This window comes from Peromyscus californicus, unplaced genomic scaffold, assembly GCF_007827085.1.
Source record: "Peromyscus californicus insignis strain IS unplaced genomic scaffold, ASM782708v3 Scaffold_11__1_contigs__length_118956290, whole genome shotgun sequence".
Taxonomy (NCBI): Eukaryota; Metazoa; Chordata; class Mammalia; order Rodentia; family Cricetidae; genus Peromyscus; species Peromyscus californicus.
In genome coordinates this window covers 37,111,562-37,136,160 of record NW_026294402.1, presented here as the reverse complement: position 1 = coordinate 37,136,160, position 24,599 = coordinate 37,111,562, and the positions used below count along the sequence as shown (strand labels likewise).

Sequence of the window (24,599 nt, the reverse complement as noted above, 5' to 3'; positions counted from 1 at the left end):
GTTTTAGAAGTGATAGGAAACAGCTGCCTGATTCCACCTGGCAGTCAGACTGATAGTCAGTTTCTCTTCTGATCTCTTCACCCTACCCTGACTCTTAGTGGGCTTGTTGAAGCAGCTGCTGGCCCAGCAGTTGGGTCTGACTGAGAAGAACACCCGGGAAGACTGGCAGTCCTTCTCAAGATACAGGCCAGCTTCGGAAGAGGGGCGGGCAGAGAGCGGCATCCAGGACTCTGAAAACGTTAAGGCTTGTTATGCTGAGGAAGGACAGATGCCTTTTAAAACTGGAACTGGTGATGTTGCAGCTGGTGACAGTCCACGGACTTCAACTGAGTCTTGTGCTGCACAGGACTCAGTGATACTGGCATCCCAAGACAGCCAGGCAAGTGACATTTTAGTAATGGACCACATGATCCTGACCCCAGAGATGCCTACCACAGAGCCAGAAGGGGGTCTGGATGACAGTGGAGAGCACTTTTTTGATGCCCGTGAAGCACATAGTGATGATAATCCATCAGAAGGTGATGGAGCAGTTAAAAAGGAAGAGAAGGATGTTAATTTACGCATCTCAGGCAAGTGGCTTTTACATTTCAACTTCGATTTTGGTTATTGTAAACTGTCTTATATGCTGGAATGGATGTTGTTTCAGTATCTAGTGTGTGTGTGTGTGTGTGTGTGTGTGTGTGTGTGTGTGTGTGTGTGTGTTCCTTCATATAATAAATACTGAATCTGTTCTTTGCCAGACCCTGTCATAGGGGCTGGGAGATTGAACAGTGAAAAATACCAGAAACTCCATTGTTCTTAAGAAGCTTACGTGCCTGAAGGGAAAGAGTAATGGTAAATTAAAAAGCAAGTGATAAGCGTCAGATGGTCAGATAAATTAGGAAGAAAATCACCAGGGCAGAGCAGTGAGGGCACACATGGTGATCTGAAGTGCAGCGAAAGGCTGTGTGGATCCCAGGGGAGGTCATTTTAGCAGTGAGCACTGGCAGACTCTGCTGTTGTCATTAGGGAACACAGGCAGGGAGAGAGTGACAGGAGCCCAGGAAAGGGTATTGGGCAGGGAAGTCATGTAAGGGCTTTGTTGTGGTTTACAGCTTTAAACTCTTACAACTCTGACTAATAGGAAGTTGTTCAGAAATTGCTGTGGACGTTTGCTAAGGTTGACTTTAATCCAAAGTAAATTCTGGTGGAATTAAAACTAAACTTGGGAGCTGTTGGTTACCCCACCATAGTAGCTTTTCAAGTTGTCATATGACCCCATTTTGGTGGGAGTGCTAATCTCATCAGACTATCCTGTCTCTACCAACAGGAAACTGTTTGATCCTTGATGGCTATGATGCAGTGCAGGAGAGCTCCACAGATGAGGAGGTTGCCTCCTCATTCACCCTGCAGCCTGTAACAGGCGTCCCTTCTGTGGACTCCACCCACCAGCAACAACATTCCCCTCCGAATGTTCATTCTGATGGGGCAGTTTCACCATTCACCCCAGAATTCCTGGTCCAGCGACGCTGGAGAGCTGTGGAGGATGCTTGTTTTGAGATCCAGAGTTCCTCTTGTACGGATTCACAAAGCCAAATCCTGGAGTACATTCATAAAATAGAGGCTGATCTCGAACACTTAAAGGTATGTCACATTTCAACCTCCATAGCACTTGATCCGAAGAACACAGTTAGCAGAGTGCAAGTTTGAAGTGATGGAATCCTGATGTCCATAGACTGGCTGGTCCAGGTTCTGTATCTGTCGGTTTTTATTTTCTTTGACCATTCATTGTGAATAGGCCTGGATAAAAGCTGGTATTGACAGTGTTTGTCTTTGACAAATTACAAGAACAGGAAAGTTGTAGGTTTGTAGCTAGTTACATGTCTGTTTGGGTTTCTAAATTTTAAGAACCTGAAAGTACTTGGGGCAGTTGTTCTCCATCATGTCGAATGATGTGGAGTGAGTTAGTGGGTTGCATGGTTGTGGATAAAGGCCGGTAATACTGTGACTCGCTGTAGCCTATGAATTATCTGTGACTCATGCAGCAGTATTGGTAGTTGCCCAGAGGCCGTAATGGGTAGAAATTGGCTCCAGTGGCTTCTGTTATCCAAACACATGAGCATGAATGGAGTGTTTTGGAAATTGGTTGTTAAAGACCACACTGTGATGGTTTCTATGAAAAGGACTCTTATTTTTTATTGAAAATAAATTATTTTCATACAGTATGTTCTGATTATGATTTTCCTTCCCCCAACTTCTCCCAGCTCTTCCCCACCTCACCATCCATCCAACTCCACACCTTCTTTCTTTCTCTTATTAGAAAACAAGTAGGCAAATTAAAAAACAGTAATAAACAAAGCAATAACAACAATAACAGACAAAAGCATAAGAAACACATGTGTACACACACACACACACACCATAAAAACACAAAATCGGAAACTGTAACATGTAACCGAAAGACCATTAAGGTACAGACGTTGGCTCTGGGTAGACGCAGCTGCTAGAGCCCACACACTTTTTTCATGATATCATTTGGTTGGGAATTGTGGTGTTCTTAGCCTTTTAGTTCAAGACTCGGCTCCCTTAGTGTTTTGGCTCCACAACATAAATAGATTTCCCCTTTTCATTTAATTTCACATATGTGGCTAGCTTGGCAGGGTATCTAAAAGGCCTCTCTGTGTTCATCTGTCACATGGTATGGGGCCATTTCCTGGGTGACCTCTGCCATGTGCTTCTGCAGTGTTTTACATGGGAAGTTGTTACTCATTCATGCAGGTGAGGAATGAGAAAAGGAAATTTGCCTTCTTCCCAGCTGACAGCATCTCCAGTGGTCAGTGTTAATGTTGAAATTCAGGGCCATGTGTCTATAACAGAATACCTTCATTCCTATTTTCAACTAATTTTATTTTTCTTGTGCCATCCCCATGAAAAATCTTGGCTGTTACAGAAGGTGGAGGAAAGTTATGCCCTTCTTTGCCAAAGGCTGACTGGCTCGGCCCTCCCTGACAAGCTCTCAGGTACGTGAAATGGTGGCTCAGCCTGCCTAACAGCACACTGGATATGTGATTTATTACTCTCCAACATGGAAATCTGTGATTTCTTTTCTTTCCTGTTCTTAGAAACTGCTTGTTTCTAAACATCATATATCAAGGCTGCTGACTCTGCCCTTCCTGCTCTCAGAAGAGCTGTGGTCGTCAGCTCTTACGCCAGCCCCTCCTCTCTCTCTTCACCTTTTCCAAGCTGAAGGCAGGATGGAGGGAAGCCTGGTGAACCATAAATTCAGTAGAGCCTGTGCTGTGTTGTGCTGCTCCAACTCCCTTGTGAGGAGCCCTGCCATACTTTGTGCCTCTTCCGACACCAAGGCCAGCAGGGCCCTGATGCAGCTCAGCCTGTGCTCATGGGCCAGTTCATACTCATTTGCTTGTGTACTTTGAGGGTACATTCTATGATTTAGAAGTGAACAGGACCATGCCCGCACGTTGCATGCGTGTTCTTCACAATGTTACTTTTTCTCTGAATTGGGTTTCCACATATCTTCATTCTTCTCAGATAAAAGTTAGAGCCCGTGTCCTGGAGGTGACTGCAGGTTGTTGGATTTTGAGTGTCAGCCCTGTATCAACCACATCCCGGATCCAGTGTGGACACAGAGAGAGTGTGACAGAGGATCTGCCTGGAACCACCTGGGCTCAGCTGTGCCCCAGGGTGCCCCAAGTGGGACTAGTTCTTCAGTCTGGCAGCTGCACAAGTCTGTCAGTGAGGGAACGTCAGTTCTCTCACTCTCCTCTCCTCACCATCAGAAATGCATTTTGATTCAGAATAAAAACCAAATGTATAGAGCTTTGGGTGTAGGATATGAAATTGTACGTAGGTAAGACAAAGAGAAAATCAGATGTATTTATTTGATTTCATTCCGTATTTGAAAGCACACTTTAATTTTTACTTTGCCTTGTTTTGTTTTAATTGAGTAGTGGGAGTTTTAGCCCCTTGTATTTAGCACACCCAGGGATCAATTGTTCCTGAAGCCAGGGTCAGGTGTGGGGTGGAGAGGGTAGCAGAGAGGCAATGCAGAAGAAGAGAGAGGAATACCTGACCTTCACTAACCTGTAACCCCAGCCGCTCTGTCCAGAAGGCTGCCTTTCTGAGGATCACCTCAGAGATGCTCCATGACTCCTGTGTGTGGATGCAGATGACGTGAGCTGTATCCTGCGCAGCTGCTCAGAGCAGGACCTCTTCCCACCCAAGGCAAGCATCTCTTCTGCGTGCCTGGGCTCCACCCCAGTTAACAGGAATCCTCAATACACTAAACGGCAGGCACTTGAAAATGGGTGTATTTCCTTTGTTGTCTTTTCTGTTGATAGTTGGGATTTGGGAGAGAAGAAAACAAATTTTTATTTTCTTGATTATAAGTTTGTTATTCTTGGTATTGTTACGTTTGTATAATTATACATTGACTGGCACTTGTATGAAATGTTCCTGCAGAGTGAGCAGGACATGAGAACAAAAAAATGGAATGCTTCAGTGGTGGTGGGGTGCTGTGGAGGGGAGGGTTGGGGGGAGAGTCTGGGAAGGTTTTCTCAACGGAATCACTACTGAGTTGAACCTTGGCTGTCACTAGCCACGGGCACTGCTGATTACCAGGCCAGTAAAAATGAGTACCTGGAGATCTGACTCTCCTTTTTGCACTGATGGTGCCAAAGGGCTCTCTGAGCATGAGCAGAGCCGAGGATGGCAGAGGAAGGTGTGGCAGAGTTGCTTGCGTCACCGCAGAGTCCTTCCTCTAACTCCCCTGCCGCAGCCCTGTCTGCATGGCGCCGTGATTGGCCTTGGCAACAGAGACCAGAGGTGAACAGTGCACCCACCAAGGTGCTGGTGATAGCTGCCGTGTGGGCAGCACCTGTGGAGGGTAACCTAGTCAGAACTGTGGCCTGAGAACTCCTTAATTCTGTTGGCTTTCAGTGGTTTTCTTTGTGTATTTGGTAAATATGTTTTTGGAGTGTTCTGTTAAAAAAAAAATCATTTGTCAAATCTAAATTTTGTTAATAAACAAGGAGTTCATGTGTTACTCACATCTTGCAGGAGGGCCCTCTGAACTCTGGGGGCAGTCAGGATGTAACGTTATTCTCCCCTTAGTGCCCTCCCTCACACCAGGTCTTTCTCACCAGGGATGCTCCCTCAGCTGCTGTTAAGAACACCTCGACAACTTAACAAATGCATCTATCCGGGTCCAGATTCCCATTTCTGCCCTTGAGGACTCCTCTATGTTCTTACATCGATCAGCTTGGATCCTCGTACCTCATCTCTAAATTGGAATTGTATTTTGAGTCATAGGTCAAGTATAACTCAGAATGGGATTTGAAATTTTGATGTAGAACATAATATATAGGTGAAGCTTGGTATTTGGACTCCCTGTATCTCTTAGGAGAAGCACGTAGAGACCACATGGTTCCATTGTCTTCCAGCAGCCTCTTACACTACACCATCTGGGTAGCTCATCAGGAGAAACCCAGACAGCAGCGCTCTCCTGGCGTCTGACACTACAGGTCCTCTCATGGTTCCCTAGCACAGTCAACTTGCATCTGCTCTCCTGGTTGCTTGTTCTCCTTCTCCTGAATCTTAGACTCTCTTAGGGTTACAGCAGGGCTAACTGGAAAGGGACTTTGGCATTGCTCCAGTACTTCCAAATAAATTCATATCATTACATTTTTTAGATGAAACCTCAGAATGAAGTGAATTCTAAAAAGAAAAACAAAAAAAACCCCACTTTTTGAGACTCCCTTTTTTATCTTACCAGCCTTACTTCTTGCCTGTACCCTCCCCTTCTGGCCTCCCGTGCCTTCCATTTCATTTTGGCCATTATAATCACATCCATTTGGCTTTGACATTGCATCTCCCTTCTGTGGTGGTGACAGTAGGTATCCCTCCTGTTCTGGAATGAGGTGGTCAACGTCATAGTTATCTCCAAGTTGGGTGACGAGAAGGTACAGTCTGTTTTGTCCTGAAGAGTACTAGGCCAGCGGGGGGGGGGCACAACGCCCGTGACACTGCTCTCTTGTGAGCTCAGTGGCTCTTCTGTCACTAAGTGGCAGATTATTTGTGGAGTGTCTCCTTTTCAGAGAAAAGACCTCATCAAGCCAAACCAGCAAACCTTCCAAGTACTGTAATTTAAAAGGATTCTTTCGCCATGCATTTTGTGTAGTTTCAAAGCAGCTGACTGGACTGCTGGAGTCCTGCTGCTTTCACAACCCAAATTGTAACTATTTATTGTATCCCATGGGAGGTTAGTTCATGAGTGTTTCTGCCTTTGTCTTCCCCAAACAACTTCTAATGACCTCTAGAAAGAACAAGCCCTCTTAGAAAATGTTTTGTTTGTCTTTTGGGGAGGGAGGAAGAAAAGAGTCCTTTTTGCCTGCTTTGAGAAGCAGAAGACTGAGTTTGCTTCTATGATGCAGTTGTTTAACTCTCCGCCCTGCTCCTTGGCGTTGGCAATGGTCTGTGCCTGACGCCTGCATTCCACCCCCTCCCACCCCCGCAGTCTGCTCTCTGCAGGTATGGGATAGTGTTCGGAGCCACTTGGGTTTGTCTGTACTTCCTTCCCTCCATGTTACAGAAGGCACCAGAGGACCTTAAACTACAACCTTAGCAAGACCTTTCAGGAGTCTGTTTTGTAGATGGTTTTGTTTTTCTGACACTTCACCCCCATTTAGTGTGATCTGTAAAACTGTTCTGTCTTTCTTCAAGAAAGGACCTTTCTTGTTCTGTCCGTTTGCCTTCCCCATGGGGACTGGGGGTTTGGGTAATAAACTGATCAGAAAAAATGGGGACTCCTAGAAACCAATCCCTCCCCGCCATTTCCAGGTGCCACCCGCTAAGCAGACATACTCCAGCATGGTGACCGTAGCGTGCACACTGTTGGTTGTTTTTAATGAGCCTCTTCCCACTAGAACGTCTCACTTTCCCCGTCACCATACAATCATGTACTCTTTAACAGAAATTGCTTTTAAGAGAAATCTGGAACTATCTTTAAAAAGAAACCTTATTAATAATCATGTATTTTTACTGATCACATTTTGAAATGCCTAAAAGACTTTATTGCTCTAATTATCCAGATGTACCTTTGTAAAAAGCTCTTTTATGAATAGCTGATAAGGCTGTATGTTTCTGGAACAAAATATTGGGTCATCTAAAACTTTCTGTTTTCTGGGGTCTGGGAAAATAGAAAATAAGAGTTCAAATATTAAATAAGCTTAAAAGAACCGAGCATGTGACTTTTTATTTGTATGTATTCCTGTTTGTCTTGTGTAAGTTGTTTATTTTTTGAGACAGGGTCTCGTCCTAGGCTGGCCTCAGGCCCCTCCCTGCCTGTGCCTCCCAAGTGCTGAAATTGTGACTGTTCACACCACACCTGTCTAGACAAGTGATTTTTGAGAAACTGAGTGGACAAGGAGCCAGGAGCTAATCCCACTGGCAGTGAGTGAGTGACTCACATGTCTGTCCTGCTTCTTGTGACGTCTTTACTGGTGGGATGGGTCTTGGGATCACGGATAAGTACAATCCTCTGCATCAGTGCAGGCGGCTGACATCATCCTGGTAGCGAAGCAGTCTTGTCCCTGGTTTATAAGCAGTGGTGGGTTGGGCATGGCAGCACATACTTTTGATACCGATGGTCTAATCTTGGCAGTTGGGAGGCAGAGGCAAGCAGATCTCTTGAGTTTAAGGCCAGCGCTGACTGACTTCTTCAGGGACAGCAACTCTGTTTGCAGATGCCATTCACTCAGAAGGCTGAGTGACTTTTGGTATTTTCTGTATTTTGAAGCATAGGTGTAATTTCACTTATTCATGGGAGAGTAGTTTCAAATATTCTGGGGTACATTGGCTGAAAAGCCTATTAAGATGCTTAACAAAAAATGATTAGTATTTTGGAGTATGTTTTGGTTAAACCTTTTAGAAATTAGATTCTCCAAAGTTATCTGTACTCTAAGCCCTGTTAGAAATCAGCAGGGCAGGAGAGATGACTCAGTTTAAGAACATGCACTGCTTTCCCCGAGGACTGGAGTTCAGTTTCCAGAAACGACACCAGGAAGCTTATCACCATTGGTAACTCCAGCTCCATGTGATCTGACACCCTCTTCTGGCCTTCGTGGGCACTGCACATATTTTCATGTAGCAACCCCCCCCCCCCAAATGTACATACACAAGTAAAAATAAAAGTATATGTTTTTAAAATGAAAAGCCTGCACTCCTATCTCTGACGGCAAACATGCGTGCACCAGGACAGATAACTTGAATGCCATCCCCACTTGCTCTCAGCCAGCGTTTTAAAAATACAGAAAATGTGATTTGCATGTAAACAGTTATGGGTGCTTTTTACATTCCTCTTCAATAGTGTTATAATTAGTTCACCAAACATTTAATATTGATTTAATAATGCCTAGGCTGGGATGTAACTCGAGACTCTGGGTTCAGTCCCCATCATCATCAGGGTGTGTGTGTGTGTGGGTGTAGGTGTGTGCGTATTATGTCATCAAGGCTTTGTAAAGTGACGGGTTTTCACTGATCATCCAGGACATCCTGCGGGAATCTGGTCTAGCCTGCACTGCAGATGCGCAGCAGTGAGGAGCCACTGATTAGTCAGATGCCCGTCTTCACTCGCCACGCCTCCCGTAGCGCCACTTGCCACTGCTTCTTGTCATTAGTGCAGACGTCAACAGGACATAAACAGGAAACAGTGTTCTAGTCACTTTAGGAAAGAAATTGTTCTTTTCTTCCTAAGATGTGTCTATTTACTATATACACAGTGTTCTGCCTGCATGTGTCCCTGCAGGCCAGAAGAGGGCACCAGATCTAATTGCAGGTAGTTGTGAGCCTCCATGTGGTTGCTAGGAATTGAACTCAGGACCTCTGGAAGAGCAGTCAGTGATCTTAACCCCTCAGCCATCTCTCCAGCCCTAGGAAAGTAATTGTTGACCCCTTGATGTAACCAAGAGGTACACAGGCCACACAGCATCAGCATTCAGTTCCACCCCATCTTCGTCCTTGTCACGTGATCCTGACTGGGTTGCCCTCTGGGTTCCCCTTTTCCTACGTGGATTCTGCTGCCTACAGGATATTGAGCCAAAAAGCCAATTTATTATGCATTCACAGAAGGTCATCCTTACCAGATAGGGTGACACAAACTATGTAAAAGTATTAAAATTTCACACAGCTCTCTCCATATGAAAAACAAATTACAAAACTATCAAATTCCATTTGTGCGACCTCATGCAGGTTTTTGAGATTCAGTCTTAAACTCCAGTCTAATAAACAAAAATCCTTAAAAGACAATAGACTAAGTATAATCAGAACACACACACACACACACACACACACACACACACACACACACACACACACACACACACACACACACACACTGAAATGGCTGGGGAGACGACTTGGGCTAAAACAGTTGCTGGCCAAGTATGAAGACCAGAGTTTAGCTTCTGAGAGCCCACATACATGCCAGGTGGACTGGCAGCTTCCTTGTAATTCCAACCTCAGGCAGAGACAGTATTCCAGAGCAAGCTGGCTAGCGAGACTAGCCATATCACAGCTCTGGGTTTGATTGAGAACCCTTGCTGCCATGAAAAGATAGAGGAATGTCTGAAGATAATTCCACCATCAACCTCCACATGCATGCAGCATACTTGATCAAACAGGAGAATGGAAAAAGAAAACGATAGTGGCTTTCCAATCAACACATTTTGGATCTTTTTTTCAAAAACGTGCATAGGCATGTCGGTGTTCATATGTGCAGTGCATGTGTCTGCTCTGGATGCTAGAGGACAGCTTTGAGTGTCATAAACTCTACCCATCTCCTTTGAGACATGGCGTGTCTTCAACCGGGAACTGGTTGGCCACCGACTCGTTGGCCACCGAGCCCTACTGATCCTCCCATCCCCAGGCTGGGATTACAAGTGTGTACCACCCCAATGGTTCCTGTGTCCCCAGAATGTACTTCATATGCTTAGTAAAGTAGTAGGTTTTTCTTTTACACTTGCAATTTAGAATTTATTGATGGAAATAAAATATACACACAACTGGAAATGTTAGAGTTAAATACAAACCTATAGGGTAATCTTACTTTTAAATCCAGTTTATATCAGGTGTAGTGGCATATACATTTAATCCCAGCACCAGGGAGGGAGAGGAAAGTAGACAAATCTCTGTAGGTTCAAGGCTAGCCTGGTCTACATAGTGAGTTGTAGGGCCTACATAGAGCCTGTCTCAAAAAACCAAAAATAAAATCTGAATTTACTAGGACTGGGGCAATGGCTCAGTAAATGATACTCTCACAAGCCTGAGGACCCGAGTTAATTCCCCACACTCTTGTGAAAGGCAGGCAGGTTAGCAGAGGAAGAGCTGACCCTGGTTCCTGGGAGGATTGTCGAACTTTGTCTGAAGAGGGACAGTGAAGTCCTGTCTCCATTCCAGCTCTATCCTCAGCAATGGCCTTTTTGAAATGCAGGAAGTTAAATGACGAGTCCCCAGAATGTGAGCTAGCTGGACTGATGAGTTGGCCAGCTGACATGCCATCATAATGATGGTTCTAGCCTAGAGATAGCCCCAGAGAACTCAGATCTCATGCCATCATATTTACGAACTAACAGCTCAAGTGAAGAGAAAAGAGGTGGGATGAACCCTCTTTTTTTTTTTTTTTTTTTTAACTTCCTGCTCCTGAAAGCAAAAGACTCAAGTCTTAAGTCCCCAAGCTGCCTTTTTAGAAACTTCTTTTGTGGATACGTTCTAACTCGGGCAGTCAGTGACATTCAACTGTAATACATAAGGAATCTAATATTTGCTCCCTGTGGGGGGATTATGTGGAGAAGGCTCAGGATCTTTAAACATGAGTTATGATTAACTTACATGCTCAACTTTTTCCTTCATCTCTCTTCAAAGATACATTGAGCGGAACTGCAATCAAGGCCAGGCAGACCTAGGAGATGGAAATAAGACTCTTGTTATCCGGAGCCAGAATAGCTGGGCGCCGGTGACTAAAGAGGTCATTGATTAATTGGCTAACTTATTCCCAGCTTTGTTCTAGAAAACAAGGGCTTTGCTGAGTGTTTGATGATGGCTTGAAAAAGGAAAAAAAGAAAAGGAATAAGAAACATGGGCCTCGGGATCCTTGCAGTGTTTGTTACCAGGCTCTGTGATCTTTTTCTTTCCGACTGTCTGATGTTTCCATTGCTGTATTTCCAGTGTAACCAGGACATTTTGCCACACACCTCCACACTAAACACCTGCATAAACTGCTTCCTCTGCTCTCTAGGCTGCCACACATGTGACTATCCATTTGACTATCCCAAAGACATGGCCTTTACCATGCCACTTGCCTGCCCAAGAACCTACATGCCCTAGTGAGACTGAGTTGCTCAGTCTCTGAGACTGGTTCCTAATTTATCTAGCCAGCTTTATTTCCCTCCATGCCCCACTGTGAGCTCTTCTGAGGAAAATCTGCCTCCTTCCTGTCTCCCCAGTGTAGCTAGAGTTTTCCTGCCTGACCCACAGTCAGGACAAATCTCTCTCACCCGCCAGTCCCACAGCTGCTCAGACCCAACCAAGTAAACACAGAGACTTATATTGGTTACAAACTGTATGGCCGTGGCAGGCTAACTTGCTAACTGTTCTTACAGCTTAAATTAATCCGTTTCTATAAATCTATACCTTGCTACGCGGTTTGTGGCTTACCGGCATCTTCACATGCTGTTTGTCATCGCAGCGGCTGGCAGTGTCTGACTCAGCCTTCCACTTCCCAGCTTTATTCTCCTCCTTGTCCTGCCTATACTTCCTGCCTGGCCACTGGCCAATCAGCAACACACTTGACATACAGACCATCCCACAGCACCCCAGCCTGGTGTTCCAGGTCCTGCCTGCCTCTGCTCTACATCTCCCAAAGTCTGAATGCACCCACTTCTCTCCAGCTGTCAAGGTCCTGCTCACACTTTTCATTTCCGGTCACCCAGTTACTGCCCTCTGTGTGAAGTCTTCCTCGTGTCCCATCTGACCCCCTCATCTCAGTAATGTTAGTATTTTTGAGTGCTCATTCACATGACACAACGATGGAAAATATCAGTTCCAACTTACTGAGTATAAAATGTTTCAGGTGCTGTACACTGGACAAACACCACCTATCCTCTTTGTTGGGACCTGGAGGCAAGTGCATGTCACCTTTTTCACAGATAAGGCAACTGAAACTAGTAGTGATTCTGATGCACACCCTAACAGAAGCAGAATTCAAGACTTTGCCATTATTACTGGCTACAGAAATAGTTTCTTCCTTAGAAGTGCGTATAGTCAGTTAAACATTAGTGTACTACACCTGTAATCTCAGCACTCCAAAGACTGAGGCAGGAGGATCATGAGTATGAGGCTAGCCTGAACCACATAGTGACACCCTGCCTTTAAAAACAACTGAAGTGTTTGCAAATCCAATGTCCTGCAAGGCTGGGCAGGTGGCTCTGTGGGTAAAGTGCTTATTGCTCAAGCATAAGGACCCGAGTTTGGGTCCCCACACCCATGTCAAAGCCAGACCTGGTGGGTGACGCGTGTAATCCTAGTGCTGGGACCTGTGGGGCAGGCAGATCCTAGAGTCTTGCTGGCCAGCCAGTTTAGCTGAAATGGCAAGCCCTGGGTTCACTGAGAGAAAAGTTCTCAAGCTGCTAAGTCTGGTGACCTCAGTTCAGTCCTGTCTGTCACAGGGTCGTTTTCTGACCTTCACCGTGGTAAATGCCAGCACAACAAACACACAACAACAGTGAGAGTGAAAAACAAAAGAAAAAAATTAGAGTGGAGATCAACAGAGAAAGATGCCATGTGCACATAAGTACACACACCAGCACATGAAGGCATATATGTCACATACAGACACTTGTGTGCATGCACACATACATGCACACACAAACATGTTCATACACCCTGTTCCATAAAATTCACCACTTAGAAGTATGAAGTTCAATGGTCTTTGTATATTCTCATTTTCCAACCATAATTAGCAATTCTGGAACATTTCCTCACCACATCCCGCTAACATGCTCCCTTCTCTTAGCCTTTAGCAACTACTTTCTGTCCGTGGATTTATCTATCTGTGTTTCACACAGGTGGATCATATCTGATGTGGCCTTTCGTGACTCTGGCTTCCCAGCATAACGTCATCAAGGTTTGTATTGCGTGTGTCAGCATGCCACTCTCCTTTCAGCTGACAATATTGTATGGATGCATTTTGTTACCTTCATGTGCTGAGAAACTCTATAAAGCACTTGCGCTCCTGGCGTGAACCCAACTGGAATGTGTGGACCGAGTGCCACTTGGTCCTGCAGCTGCTGCTACATTTTCAACTTCCTGATGGACATGCCTAAATTGGTTCAGCACTGCTGACAGGACCTCAAGTTGGCCATAAGTGAACTGTATTTACCTTCAAGGCCCTTCCCCCACCACCTTTCCCTCCTCTTGATGGCAAGCTCAACCTCTCAGGTTTTCCAATAGTTTTAGCCCTTTCCACTACGCTGCTATCCTCTGTGCCTGTCTGCGGGTTACCTGTTACAACACTCTTCCCACGTCATCTCTGCCACATTCCAAGCTCTGGTTTAGATGTTACAGTAACCTTCCAAACTCTTCCTTTCCTGTTCTGCCCCACTCGGCAGGATCCAGCTGCTCAATCACTCTTCCTAAAGTCTAGCTATGCCATTCCCAAGATCAGATGCCTGGGATGAGGTGGAAATTTCAGGATTTCTAATCAATTTCCCGTTAGACAGCTACAAGTGAAGGTGAGGGATGGCAGGAAAGTGATGCAGGTCCTTGTCTTGTAAGACTCTGTGTGTGTGTGTGTGTGTGTGTGTGTGTGTGTGTGTGTGTGTGTGCATGCACGCTTGTGTGAATATATGTATGTGTCTCTGTGTGTGTGAGTGTGTGTGCTTTTGTGAGTGTTTGTATATGTCTGTGAGTGTGTGCGCTTGTGTAAGTATATGTATGTGTTTGTGTATGTATGTATGTGTCTCTCTGTGTGTGAGGGTATGTGTATATGTGCCTCTGAGTACATGTGTTTGTGTGCTTGTGTGAGTATATGCATGTGTGAGTGTATGTGTGTGAGTGTGTATATATGTGTCTGTGTATGCATGTGTGAATGTATGTGTGTGTGAGTGTGTTTGCTTGTGTATGTGTGCTTATGTGAATATATATATATATATATATTTGTGTGTGAGGGTGTGTGAGTGTATGCATGTGTGAGTGTATGCATGTGTGAGTGTATATATGTGTGTGTGTGTGTTTGTGTGTGTGTGCACGTAAGTGTTAAGCTGGAACCAGGTCCAGTGGCATATGTCTGCAGGCTCAGCTACTCAAGAGTCCAGAAAATTGAGACCAGCCTGGGCAGGATAGTGAGATTCAGTCTAAGAAAACAAATAGGTGAGCAAACTCCATTAGTCCTGAGGACATCACTCAGTGATAGAACATCTGTCTGTCGTGTATGGCACCCCATGTTGAACTCCAGTATGAAGGAAAACATCGGGAGGAAAAGAAGGTATTTCTCTGACCCAAACCCTAGTGATGACTCAGTGTTCCATCCTTCACCTGTGACACTGGGGCTGCTGAACTGCCACGGGCACTTGATGCTCACATGGTAGGAGAGTCTATTGTCTTGAGTCCATTGTCTCGGGTCTCCAGTTGTACAAAGATTCTAGGCTTTGGACACCAGACACTTCCTAACTTTCATCATCTGCACGGAGGGGAGGTGATAACAGCACCCACCTTGCAGACTGTTCTGAAGCCTCAGCAATACACACTGGAAGTACGCGGAGCCACACAGAGTATCCACTTGATGAATGGTGGCAATTAGTGTTCTATTATTTCTTGCCTACTCCTCCCCGCGTAAAATACCTTTGGAGAGCTCAATTATGCCCATTTTCTTAATTGCCTGAGAGCCTCAAAAGTCTATTGCATCAAGGTGAGGAGCACAGGTAACAACAGATTTGGAGTAAGCTATGAAAACGTATGGCTTATTTTGCCTTTCAAGGACCTTATTAAGATCTACGGGGTCAGTTTGCCAACGATTTTGTTTTTCCCTTCAAAAGGCAGGTACACTTGGTGGCAAGAGATCCAGAGTGCTCTTGGATCTGGACAGACTTGTGCTAGCCAGCCAGGAACCCTGGGAGCTTCCTGTTAGCTCCCCATCCCATTTCTGAACCAAGATCCAATACTACTTAGGCAGTTTTGCTCAGCATCGGGTTGCTGGCGTGAGCCGTCCAACCCATCCCCGTGGCCATTAGTAACTGGAAGGTACAACTAGAATCCGGTTTGTAAAGTGTGAAGGTAGAAAGTACGGTTTCCTCCAGCTGTCACCCTAACCTCCGACATCTTTCCCTGTTTGGACTGAGATTAGACAAGCGCTGTGAAATGATATGGTACCAGAATCCCAGACAGGAGACAATTTATTTAGGCTCAGTCATCTAGAAGATTCCATAACCTTTTATAAGCCATTTGTTATATTATGTGTCTATTGCAACCCTGGTGTTGGGTGAAGATGTCTCTTGTAGTGCTTCATAAAGCACTGTAATAAACCCAGTGGAAACAACCCTCAGTAGCTTTGCGCCAAGGGCTACCCCCTCCCTCCTTAAATTCCTCGTTTCCCACTCCCCACCGGGGCTCACTCCCTGCGGGGCAGCCACACATCACCAGTGTAACTTCCACAGAAATCAAACAACCTCCATCTCCCAGCCTGCTCTGTCTCGTTGGTCTGTTTGCTTCCAGATGTCAGCTGGGTGAAATATTTCTCCTAATCAATGTTTTAACCTTCTCGTTGGTATTTATTCAACTCTGTTGAATATATTGTATTATGCTGAGCTGCATGGATGGGAGAGTAAATCTGAATTTTCCCTCTGTTCTCTGGAGACATCACAATATTTCCTATTAGCTGGGGTTATTGCTTTGCTAGTGTACTAATGAGCAGTTTCTCTACTGGAAACTGCATTCCTTCCTTCCTCCTCCAGCCCCCAAACAGACAGTTCTGAATTAGCATGGAAACTGGGCTTAATTTCTGGACACATCTCTCCTGTCTTTGAGTCTCTTGCTCCTCTGCCGGTAATTTGGTGTTTCCATCTGTCCATTTCCTCCGATCCTGCCTCTGATAATGTGATTAGCACCCCTACTCTGTGGCTTTTCATTTACTCTAAATTATTTCAGATCCCCTGTGCTGTATTTTCATTATTTAGATTCAAGCTATAATTAAGGAAGAGGCTGAATAAAAGAGCCCTCTTCCCCATTTCTCTCACCATGGTATTGGTGAGACACGCCATTTGGCATCTCCATATCTGGTTAGACATGGGGGCCATGTCTTTCACAGTGGCCCAGAGGAAGGAAACTTCAGGTGTGGTGTAGATGAGGGATGGCACTTGTTACCCCGCTTTGTGCTTAGTGAAACTCTACAGATGTCGTGACTTTGAAGCAGTTCATCTATTTTTATTATCTGGCGTTTATTAAATGCCAACCACGTGCTCTATTAAATACAGTGGGGTTCCGTCTGGACTTAGTTTGAGTCCTCAGACAACTACAAACAACACGGGTGGTGTACATTATCCCGGAGATTATTTTCCAAATAGTTTCTCCTAAATTATTAGGATGCGATCAGGCCCATGGGGTGGATGGCTCTGAAACCAGGCACCAATGTAAAATAAAGCATTGATGAAGAGAGCTAGGACAGAATGCCCCTGAACTTTTGACATAATATTGATTTGACCTGTAGTTTTACCTCAAGTGTGGGGTTCGATTTTCCAGCTCTTTGGGTCTCACTTTGTTTTTCGCGCCTCTAAGATGGTCTTGATCTTTTCATTTGGCACCATGGGAAGCTGGAGATATGGCTCAGTCTCAAGACAGGGGCCAGGAACCTTAAAGAGCCAGAGTTAAGGTTTTAGGTCACTTCAGCGGTACAGCTTGGTTTCACGTAGCCCTCTGCGTTCAGGTCCTGTGTGTGCACCGGGTTGGTAGCTGGTTGATGGAGTGGAACTGAGTTGTAAGCAGACCATTCTCATCTAGAGGCAGAAAATGCCACTTCAATTTACTAAGTGGGGTACTTCCCTACTGTGGCGATAGATGGGGGGCAAATATGGCAGTGTCTGTGAAAGCATTCCATAAACTGTGCAGTGCTGTGGATGTTAAAAGTTAGATTGTCCTAGTCAGGGTTACTTTTGCTGCGATGAAACACCATGACCGAAAGCAAGTTGGAGAGGAAAGAGTTTATTTGGCTTACACTTCCTCGTTGTATCTACCACAGAAGGAAGTCAGGACGGGAACTCAAACTGGGCAGGAATCTGGAGGCAGGAGCTGATACAAAGGCCAGGGAGGGGTGCTGCTTACTGGCTTGCTCATCATGGCTGAGTATCAATTGCTCAGCCTGCTTTCTTATAGAACCCAGGACCACCAGCCCAGGGATGGCATCACCCACAATGGGCTGGGTGCTCCCCTATCCATTGCTAATTAAGAAAATGTCCCACAGGCTTGCCTACCACTCAGTTTTATGGAGGCATTTTCTTAATTGAGGTTCCCTCCTCTCTGATGACTTTAACATGTGTCAGGTTGACATAAAGCTAGCCAGCACAGCGATGGAGCAGAGAGGTAGATTTTGCGACTACACAGGGACAGCTGAAAAGGCCTAACCTGAGAACTCCTGCTATCCCATCTGAACACATTCCTGCGTGAACCAAACGACTCAGTGCTGGACATTGGATCCAGGGCCTGACACGTGGTAAGCCCATGTTCTACCACTGGGTGACTCTGTCTTCTAGTCTGCTTTTATTATTATTTTATATTCTACCCCCTCACTTGTTTCCTTCTTCCTGACCCATTTAGACTGTTTCTTCTCTCCTCAGAGGTCTCTTCTGTTTTCATGTGTGTATAGCATGTGTGCATGTATGTGTGTGCATGTTTGCCTATGTGAGTCAATGTGCACATGTGTGTGAAGGCCAAAGGTTGCTGTAGGATGCCTTTCTTCATTTCTCTTCTCTCTTATTGGTAGGATCTCTCCCTGAACCTGGAGGTCAGCAATTTGGCTGGTCTAGTCAGCTTGCTCCAGGGATCCTCTGTCTGTCTCTCTCTCTCTCTCTCTCATGGAGTCGGGGATTACAGGCCGCCCACCACTGTATAAAGCAGCATTTACATTGGTGCTCAGGATCCCAACTCCAGTCCTAATACTTGCACAGAAAGGACTTCATCACTGATTGTGTCTCCTCAGTCTGTACACACACACACACACACACACACACACACACACACTAAATAAGCAAATGAATAAATAATAAAAGGACATCTTACACCCATGAATTCACACTGAGGAATTAACACAAAAGATGGGATAAAAATGAACATGATATCTCAACACGTCTTATCTACTGCTTTTGTCCTGAGTCAGATTAAGTCTCCTGCTAAAAGGACAATGGTCCCCAGTCCCTGAGCATTAGGCTCTTGAGTAAAGCTCAGTGCACACAACAATAACACAAAAGTCGGATGAATCCCAGCTGTCCTCCAACTTCCGATGGCACACACTGCTTCACAAATGCTGACTAAGCCCACTGTATGGTCGTCTTAAATATTTGGCTTGGGGACTGGAAAGATGGTTCAGCTGTTAAGAGCTTAAGAGCACTTGCTGCTCTTGCAGAGGACCAAGTTCAATTCCCAGAATCTCATCAAGCAGTTCACAAACACCACGATGCCAGTTCCAGGAAGATCTGCTGCCCTCGCACCTGCCTGTGTCTATACATCCCTGGAAAGGTCAGAGGTCAGCCCTGGGTATCTGCCTCCATCACTGTCTACCTTATTTTTCTGAAACAGATTCTCTCACTGAAGTGATTTGGCTAGACCAGTTGGCCAACAAAAGCCCACGAATCTGGCCATCCCCACCTTTCCAGTACCAATTACAGCCCAATTTTATTTTTGGCACGGGTTCCAGGGATTTAACTTAGGCCCTTGTCCTTACAGGGCAAGCACTTGACTGGCTGAGCCACTCCCCAGTTCCGTAAAGTGTCAATTTTAAAAACGAGCACTGCTGGTCTTATTTTAGAACTGTCATCCTCTTTTGTGGATATGTGATCTGTCTCAACAAGGCCATTAATGTTATTTTCCCGGTAACACTTGAGTTTGTCAATACTATTGCTTTGGTCAATAGAGCACTTAGGTAATTATTGCGTCCTGCAGTATTGAGCATCTTCACTGTACTTAAGGAAAGGTACCCATGTATCTAAAAACAAGGTCCAAATACACAAGCCAGTTGCTGGGTGTTTGGGAGAAAGGGATGCTGGGAATCTAAGCCAGGGCCATAGAAGAGTGGTTGTTTTTTTTTTTTTTAAACTTTTAACAAGAAGGGTTGTATTCTCCAAAGATTCATATTCCTTTTAGTCTTGGGCTAAGGAGAGACTGGGAACCCAAGAGTTCAGAGGTGGAAGATGCTTCATGCAACCTCCCAGTGTACTGGAGTGCCCTGTTCCTCAGGCCGTCCTGGCAGACAGCCATCCGTCTGCTTGTATACTCCCCATGCTGGGGAGGTCATTAGCTTCCTAGGCAACTCATAAATTCTTTCTTATTTGAGCTAAAACCAGCCCCTCCATGGCTTTGATTTATTGGTCCTGGTTTGGAGCACGGTAGGGAAGATCTTAAATATTTGAATGCGGCTTTGGTCTCTTCCAAATTTAGGTAATTAAATTCTTTGAAAATTGAGGTGGCTTTTTTTTCTGGGGGTGGGGCTGGAATCCGAAAGAACAGGAGTGGTCCTTTCTTCCGCTGGGATGAGTAGGAACCTGGCCCGGGTGACAAGGAGTCCTACTCCCCTTTCCTCCTGCTGTTCTCAGTTCTTCAGAGTGTTGCACTAGATTATGTTTTCTAAAAGTAGAAAGCATGCCCACTTTTTCTTTCTGTCTCCTATAGTGCCTACCACCTTAACTGGCAAATAGAAGGGGCTCAGTGGAGCTGACCAAAAGGACTGGCCAGCATTCTGTTGAAATACACAAACATGGAGAAAAATGTACACGTGAAATATAAGTAGATACACACACGCACACATAATACATGCACATGTACATATAAAAATACAGGTACAAATCCTTTTTTTTGAGATAAAATCTCACGACCTTGAACTTCTGATCCTCCCTCATCTACCACCAGAGTGTTGGGGTTACAGCAAGTGCCAGCAGTCCTGATTTATGCAGTCCTGGGGATCAAGTCCAGGGCTTGGCGTGTGTTAGACAGGCAGTCTACCAAGTGAGTTATATTCTCTAGCCCTGTATGAACACTTAAACACTACAAACCTTCAAATAACTTCACAACAGCCCTGTGTCACTTCCAGATGGTTCGCAGGAAGACTTAATGCTACCATTCCGACTGAACTGTACCCTGCATAAATTCAAGATGCCAACTCCCCGGGAAATAAAGGAACTGTCGTCTTATTTTTGACATCCTGGGACAGGTCATTGCGTGGAGATGACAGACCCTTTGCTCAATACTAGCTTCTGCTCGAGTGACAAGCTTTGCTCCTGGGTAGTCCATGCTGCCCAGCTCCTCACCCTCTTACCTCCTGGTCTGGTCAAGTGTGTTGTCTCCTTTCACTCTGGGGGATGGAGAAAGAAGACACCATCAGGTCGAGGAGATGGAGCTTCTTCAATCCTTGTTCACATTTTACCCCATCTGAGCTAAGACCCCCGCCCTTTCTCACTGTGATTATTGCCCCGCTCACTTCAGGCGGTGGGTGTCCTTCCCGAGCCAAAAGCCAGACAGTCTGAGTCTTAGGCCAGCTCTGTCACTTCCTTCCTGGGTGGTTTATTTCTCTAATGTGGCAGAATCACTAGCCTAATGGAACCAGGTGAGGAGGGACAGTGGACCTCAGAAGAAGTTGCTGGGACAGAGGACCCCCTTGATGGTGGGGCTAGAGGATACTAGCACCCCTTTCCCAGACCAGCAGAGTTGTGGAGTAGACCTCCAGCCAAAGTGCAGATGGGGATTCTAAGTTTTTAACCCACAGCTAAAGCCCCTCAGCCACAACTGTTGAATTCCATAAATAACATTCCCCTTCCCCCCCTCTTGCCCAGCCTCCCAGTCTGGATGATGACCATGTGTTGGGTGGTCTTTGGTAGATGTGAACAAATGTCTATCCACTCCAGACAGACTGAAGAAATTATTCTACCTAAATCTAGCTTTGCGACCCAGTGAGTTTGTTAGGGTTACTTATGTGGTGGTATCACCCCATGAGTGTTGACTCATAAAACTGCATCCCTGGAGCTTGGTGAACAACACGTAGCCGGCATGACCTATCAGAATCTCGTTTCCTCAGCAACTGCTGCAATAATCCAGGGCAGAGTGTGTGAAACGTACACATTTTGGGAGCTTCCTTTTAAGTGTTGTGCATTTCCTGAGACTTTTACATTTTGTTTGTTTTCTGAGACTTTGCAAGGAAGTAACCACCTAACACCTTGCACCCAAGTTAGCTGCACACGGAGCACAGCACAGCAAATACCTGAAGTGGGAATGGGGTGAAGTGTCATCTACATACCCTATGACCAACTGCACAGGGCAGTTCATGGATCTGTCCTGGTTCTGCTTTACTTCCGATCCTGGCAAAAGATTAATTTGTTTGTTTGTTTTTTATTTTGTTTTATGAGACAGGATTTCTCTGTGTAACAGCCCTGGCTGTCCTGGAACTCAATGTGTAGACCAGGCTGGCCTCGAACTCAGAGATCTGCCTGCCTCTACCTCTCAAGTGCTGGGATTAAAGGCATGCACCACCACCACCTGGCTAATTTTTGAAACCTTTAGAAAATACTGTTTTAAAAAGTTTTAATTATGTGTCTATGTGTGCAAGTGCAGGTGCCTGAGGAGGCCAGAGGGGCCAGATCCCCCTGGAACTGAAGTTATGGGCAGTTGTGAGCTGTTTGGTGTAAATGCTGGGAATCGAACTAGGGTCCTCTGGAAGAGGAGTATGCACTCTGAACTGCCGAGCAGCCCACGGGCTTTCTTGAAGAGCTAATGGCCATGACAGTTTCTCTCTTTTGCTGAGAGGGAAGTGAAAAGTGAGACCTGTATAGTGGGGATAAGTCAGGGCTTCACACTGGGGATCAGAGCGGGGCTGCAGAGCTGAGACACTTGGACATCTCTCGAGGGCAGTTTGGATTTTTGTTTTAATTTTAGTGTGAGAAGCAATCTTTATGCCCAAACTAATGAAATGGAGATGAGAGGTGCTTGGGGGAGGGAGCTGCATTCTAATACAGCGGTCAAGTGTGGGGAGAAGCCTCTTAACACTCCATGGAGCCTTTGCAGCCAGCTCGGCTGAGCCAGGTGGCGGCGTAAGGCTTGGGAACTACGTGTGTTCACCTTACATGCCACATGTATTTGCTCTTTGCCAGTACATGTCCATCATGCCATTGGCCAAAGCTATTGTATATTCCAAAGCTTGAGTAAAAGCCAAAGACTATTTCTTCTTCTAACATCAATTCTGTTTACAAACTAGTTTGTTAGACGTTATCTTTTACCAATGAACCATGTTTCCCTCCAACAGGTGGCAAGGACGCAGGATTTCTTTCAATCTGGAATTTGAGAGAGGGGTTCTGATAGGGTCAATAGACTTCCCCACAGTATGGATGTATAGTCAGGCTCTTGCTTCCTTCAACCTCAAGGTTTTTCACTGTGAACAACTTCCAGTCTGGATTCTGCAAAGACATCAAATGTAGCAAGCACCCATTGTGTCGTGGTTCCTCTGACCCAGGGCCAGTCTAATATGCCAGAATTATGGCACCACCACCATCACCCCGCGAGCTCTTCTTCTGTAGAGCTTGTCCTCTCTTTGTGAACTTCTGACAAACCGTCACAGGAACCTTGGGAAAAGAAACTGCAGCTACGTTTGATGGGAGCAGCCCCCAGCATGATTAGGGGTTTTCCTGGTGTGGCTGGCGGCCCAAGCCCCAGGACTGAGGAGCAGAGAACAGGTTGTGCTGAGCAACTTTCCAGAGATGACTGACAATCAGAACTGGCGACAGGCAGTGGCCATCCATCATTGGATGACCCCAGGCCAAGGCGGCAGCTGCCGGAAACAGACATGAAGATCCTCAGGAGCAAGAAACAGAATCAAGACCCCAGGTGCAAACTGTCCTGTTGTGAGCTTCTGCCAGCCTAGACATGGCTTCCCTACAGCCTTTGTGGTGAGAAAGGGGTTGGAAGCTCTTCAGGCTTGGCTTTCGCTCAGTCCTGTCCACCAGACTCGGCAGCTACCCTCTGATTGGTCCCCATTCTATGCCTCATTTGCAAAGACGCAGCCAACCAATCATGATGCCCCTTGGTCTCTATAACTCAGGTGCATGGGATGTCCGTTGTCAAACTTCTGGTGAGAGAGGAAAGGGGAAAACTTCTTTTGCCCTTCAGATCCACTGGAGACGGTCCACTTCAAGAATCCTGCTTTAGGGACTGACCTGCTGTTCCTTCTGTCCCAGACATGTCACAGCTGGCACCAGCTTTCCACAGACTTGCTCTTCAGAGGACTGCTCTCCGTTGGCACCCCAAGGCTTGCTGGAGCCTAGATCTGTAACTCTTGCTGGCAACCTCACGGTTGGTATTGAGCTATCATCATGAAGTTTGGACCTTGCATTTTGCTGTTTGAGTTGTCATTCCTGGGGGGTAGCCCTCGCCTATTGCAATGGTCGCTCCCGTGAAAATAAATCCCCCCGTGTTTGTTCACCCTTCGCTGTCTGCCCATGTCATTTTTGGAGGGGCAGGGGGAGGAGACAAGAACTCAGTTGGAGACAGGAGAAACCACATTCTCCCACTGAAGATAAAGTATTCAGCTTCAGCTGGGCGGTGGTGGCGCACGCCTTTAATCCCAGCACTCGGGAGGCAGAGGCAGGCGGATCTCTGTGAGTTCGAGGCCAGCCCGGTCTACAGAACGAGATCCAGGACAGGCACCAAAACTACATGGAGAATTCTTGTCTCAAAAAAAAAAAAAAATCAGCTTCATGGCTGTAACTGAGGCAAAATACAAAGAGGGGAGAGGCTAAAATATAAATATGGGAGAACAAGCTTACAGGCTATTAGAGCAGACACAAAACAAGTAAGTAAGCATAAACCCTAACAAGTACAAGAGAAAACCAGAGAAAAATGAGTTCTGCTGGGAAGGGATCAGATAGTGAGGTCGGAGAAGCTTCTGGCAGGGATGATTCCTAAAAGACTGGAATGGTAAAAATGCACTTGCAGGGGTGGGAAGATGGCAACCACACACGTGTGCACACACTCTCTCACACACTCACCCCCACCCATGGCCTTGTGTGTCTGTGGGGAATTCCAGGCAGCATCCAGCGTGCTAAGGCTCAGGAGCACAAAGCAAGGTGAGCAGCGGGGTTGTTTTGTTTAGGGACAGAGATTCATGTAGCGCAGAACTTGTTTTCAAACCTGGCCATGGAGCCAAGAATGACTTTGAACTGCTCTACTTAATAAGTGGGATTACAGGCGTGAGCCACCATACCCCGTCTATGAGGTCCTGGGGATTGAGGCAAGCACACTACCAATTGAGCAGTATCCCCAGCTTCAACGTGCCTTGGTACTGACGAAGCATGCCGTGGGAAGAG

The 24,599-nt window shown here is 45.9% G+C and overlaps 1 protein-coding gene and 1 long non-coding RNA gene across 6 annotated transcripts in view; both read left to right on the top strand.

Moving 5' to 3' along the window:
- The window catches only part of Arhgef12 (Rho guanine nucleotide exchange factor 12), a 143,673-nt gene extending 136,434 nt beyond the window's left edge, over positions 1-7,239 (top strand). For 2 of the 5 annotated variants that reach the window (XM_052757584.1, XM_052757563.1), the window contains exons 38-41: positions 99-569; positions 1,310-1,623; positions 2,930-2,999; positions 3,102-3,506. In XM_052757584.1, coding sequence (XP_052613544.1) covers positions 99-569; positions 1,310-1,623; positions 2,930-2,999; positions 3,102-3,118 — 872 coding nt within the window. In that variant the 3' untranslated portion in view covers positions 3,119-3,506. Of the gene's footprint in view, positions 1-98; positions 570-1,309; positions 1,624-2,929; positions 3,000-3,101; positions 3,507-3,531 lie in introns of those variants that run through there. The other 3 variants (XM_052757578.1, XM_052757553.1, XM_052757569.1) reach the window with 2 other exon arrangements.
- A 3,558-nt stretch (positions 7,240-10,797) lies between these two features.
- Positions 10,798-23,715, top strand: LOC128122190 (uncharacterized). Its single transcript, XR_008222350.1, has 2 exons — positions 10,798-13,177; positions 22,544-23,715. It is a non-coding gene; the product is annotated as an uncharacterized LOC128122190 (long non-coding RNA).
- Positions 23,716-24,599: the final 884 nt, after the last annotated feature.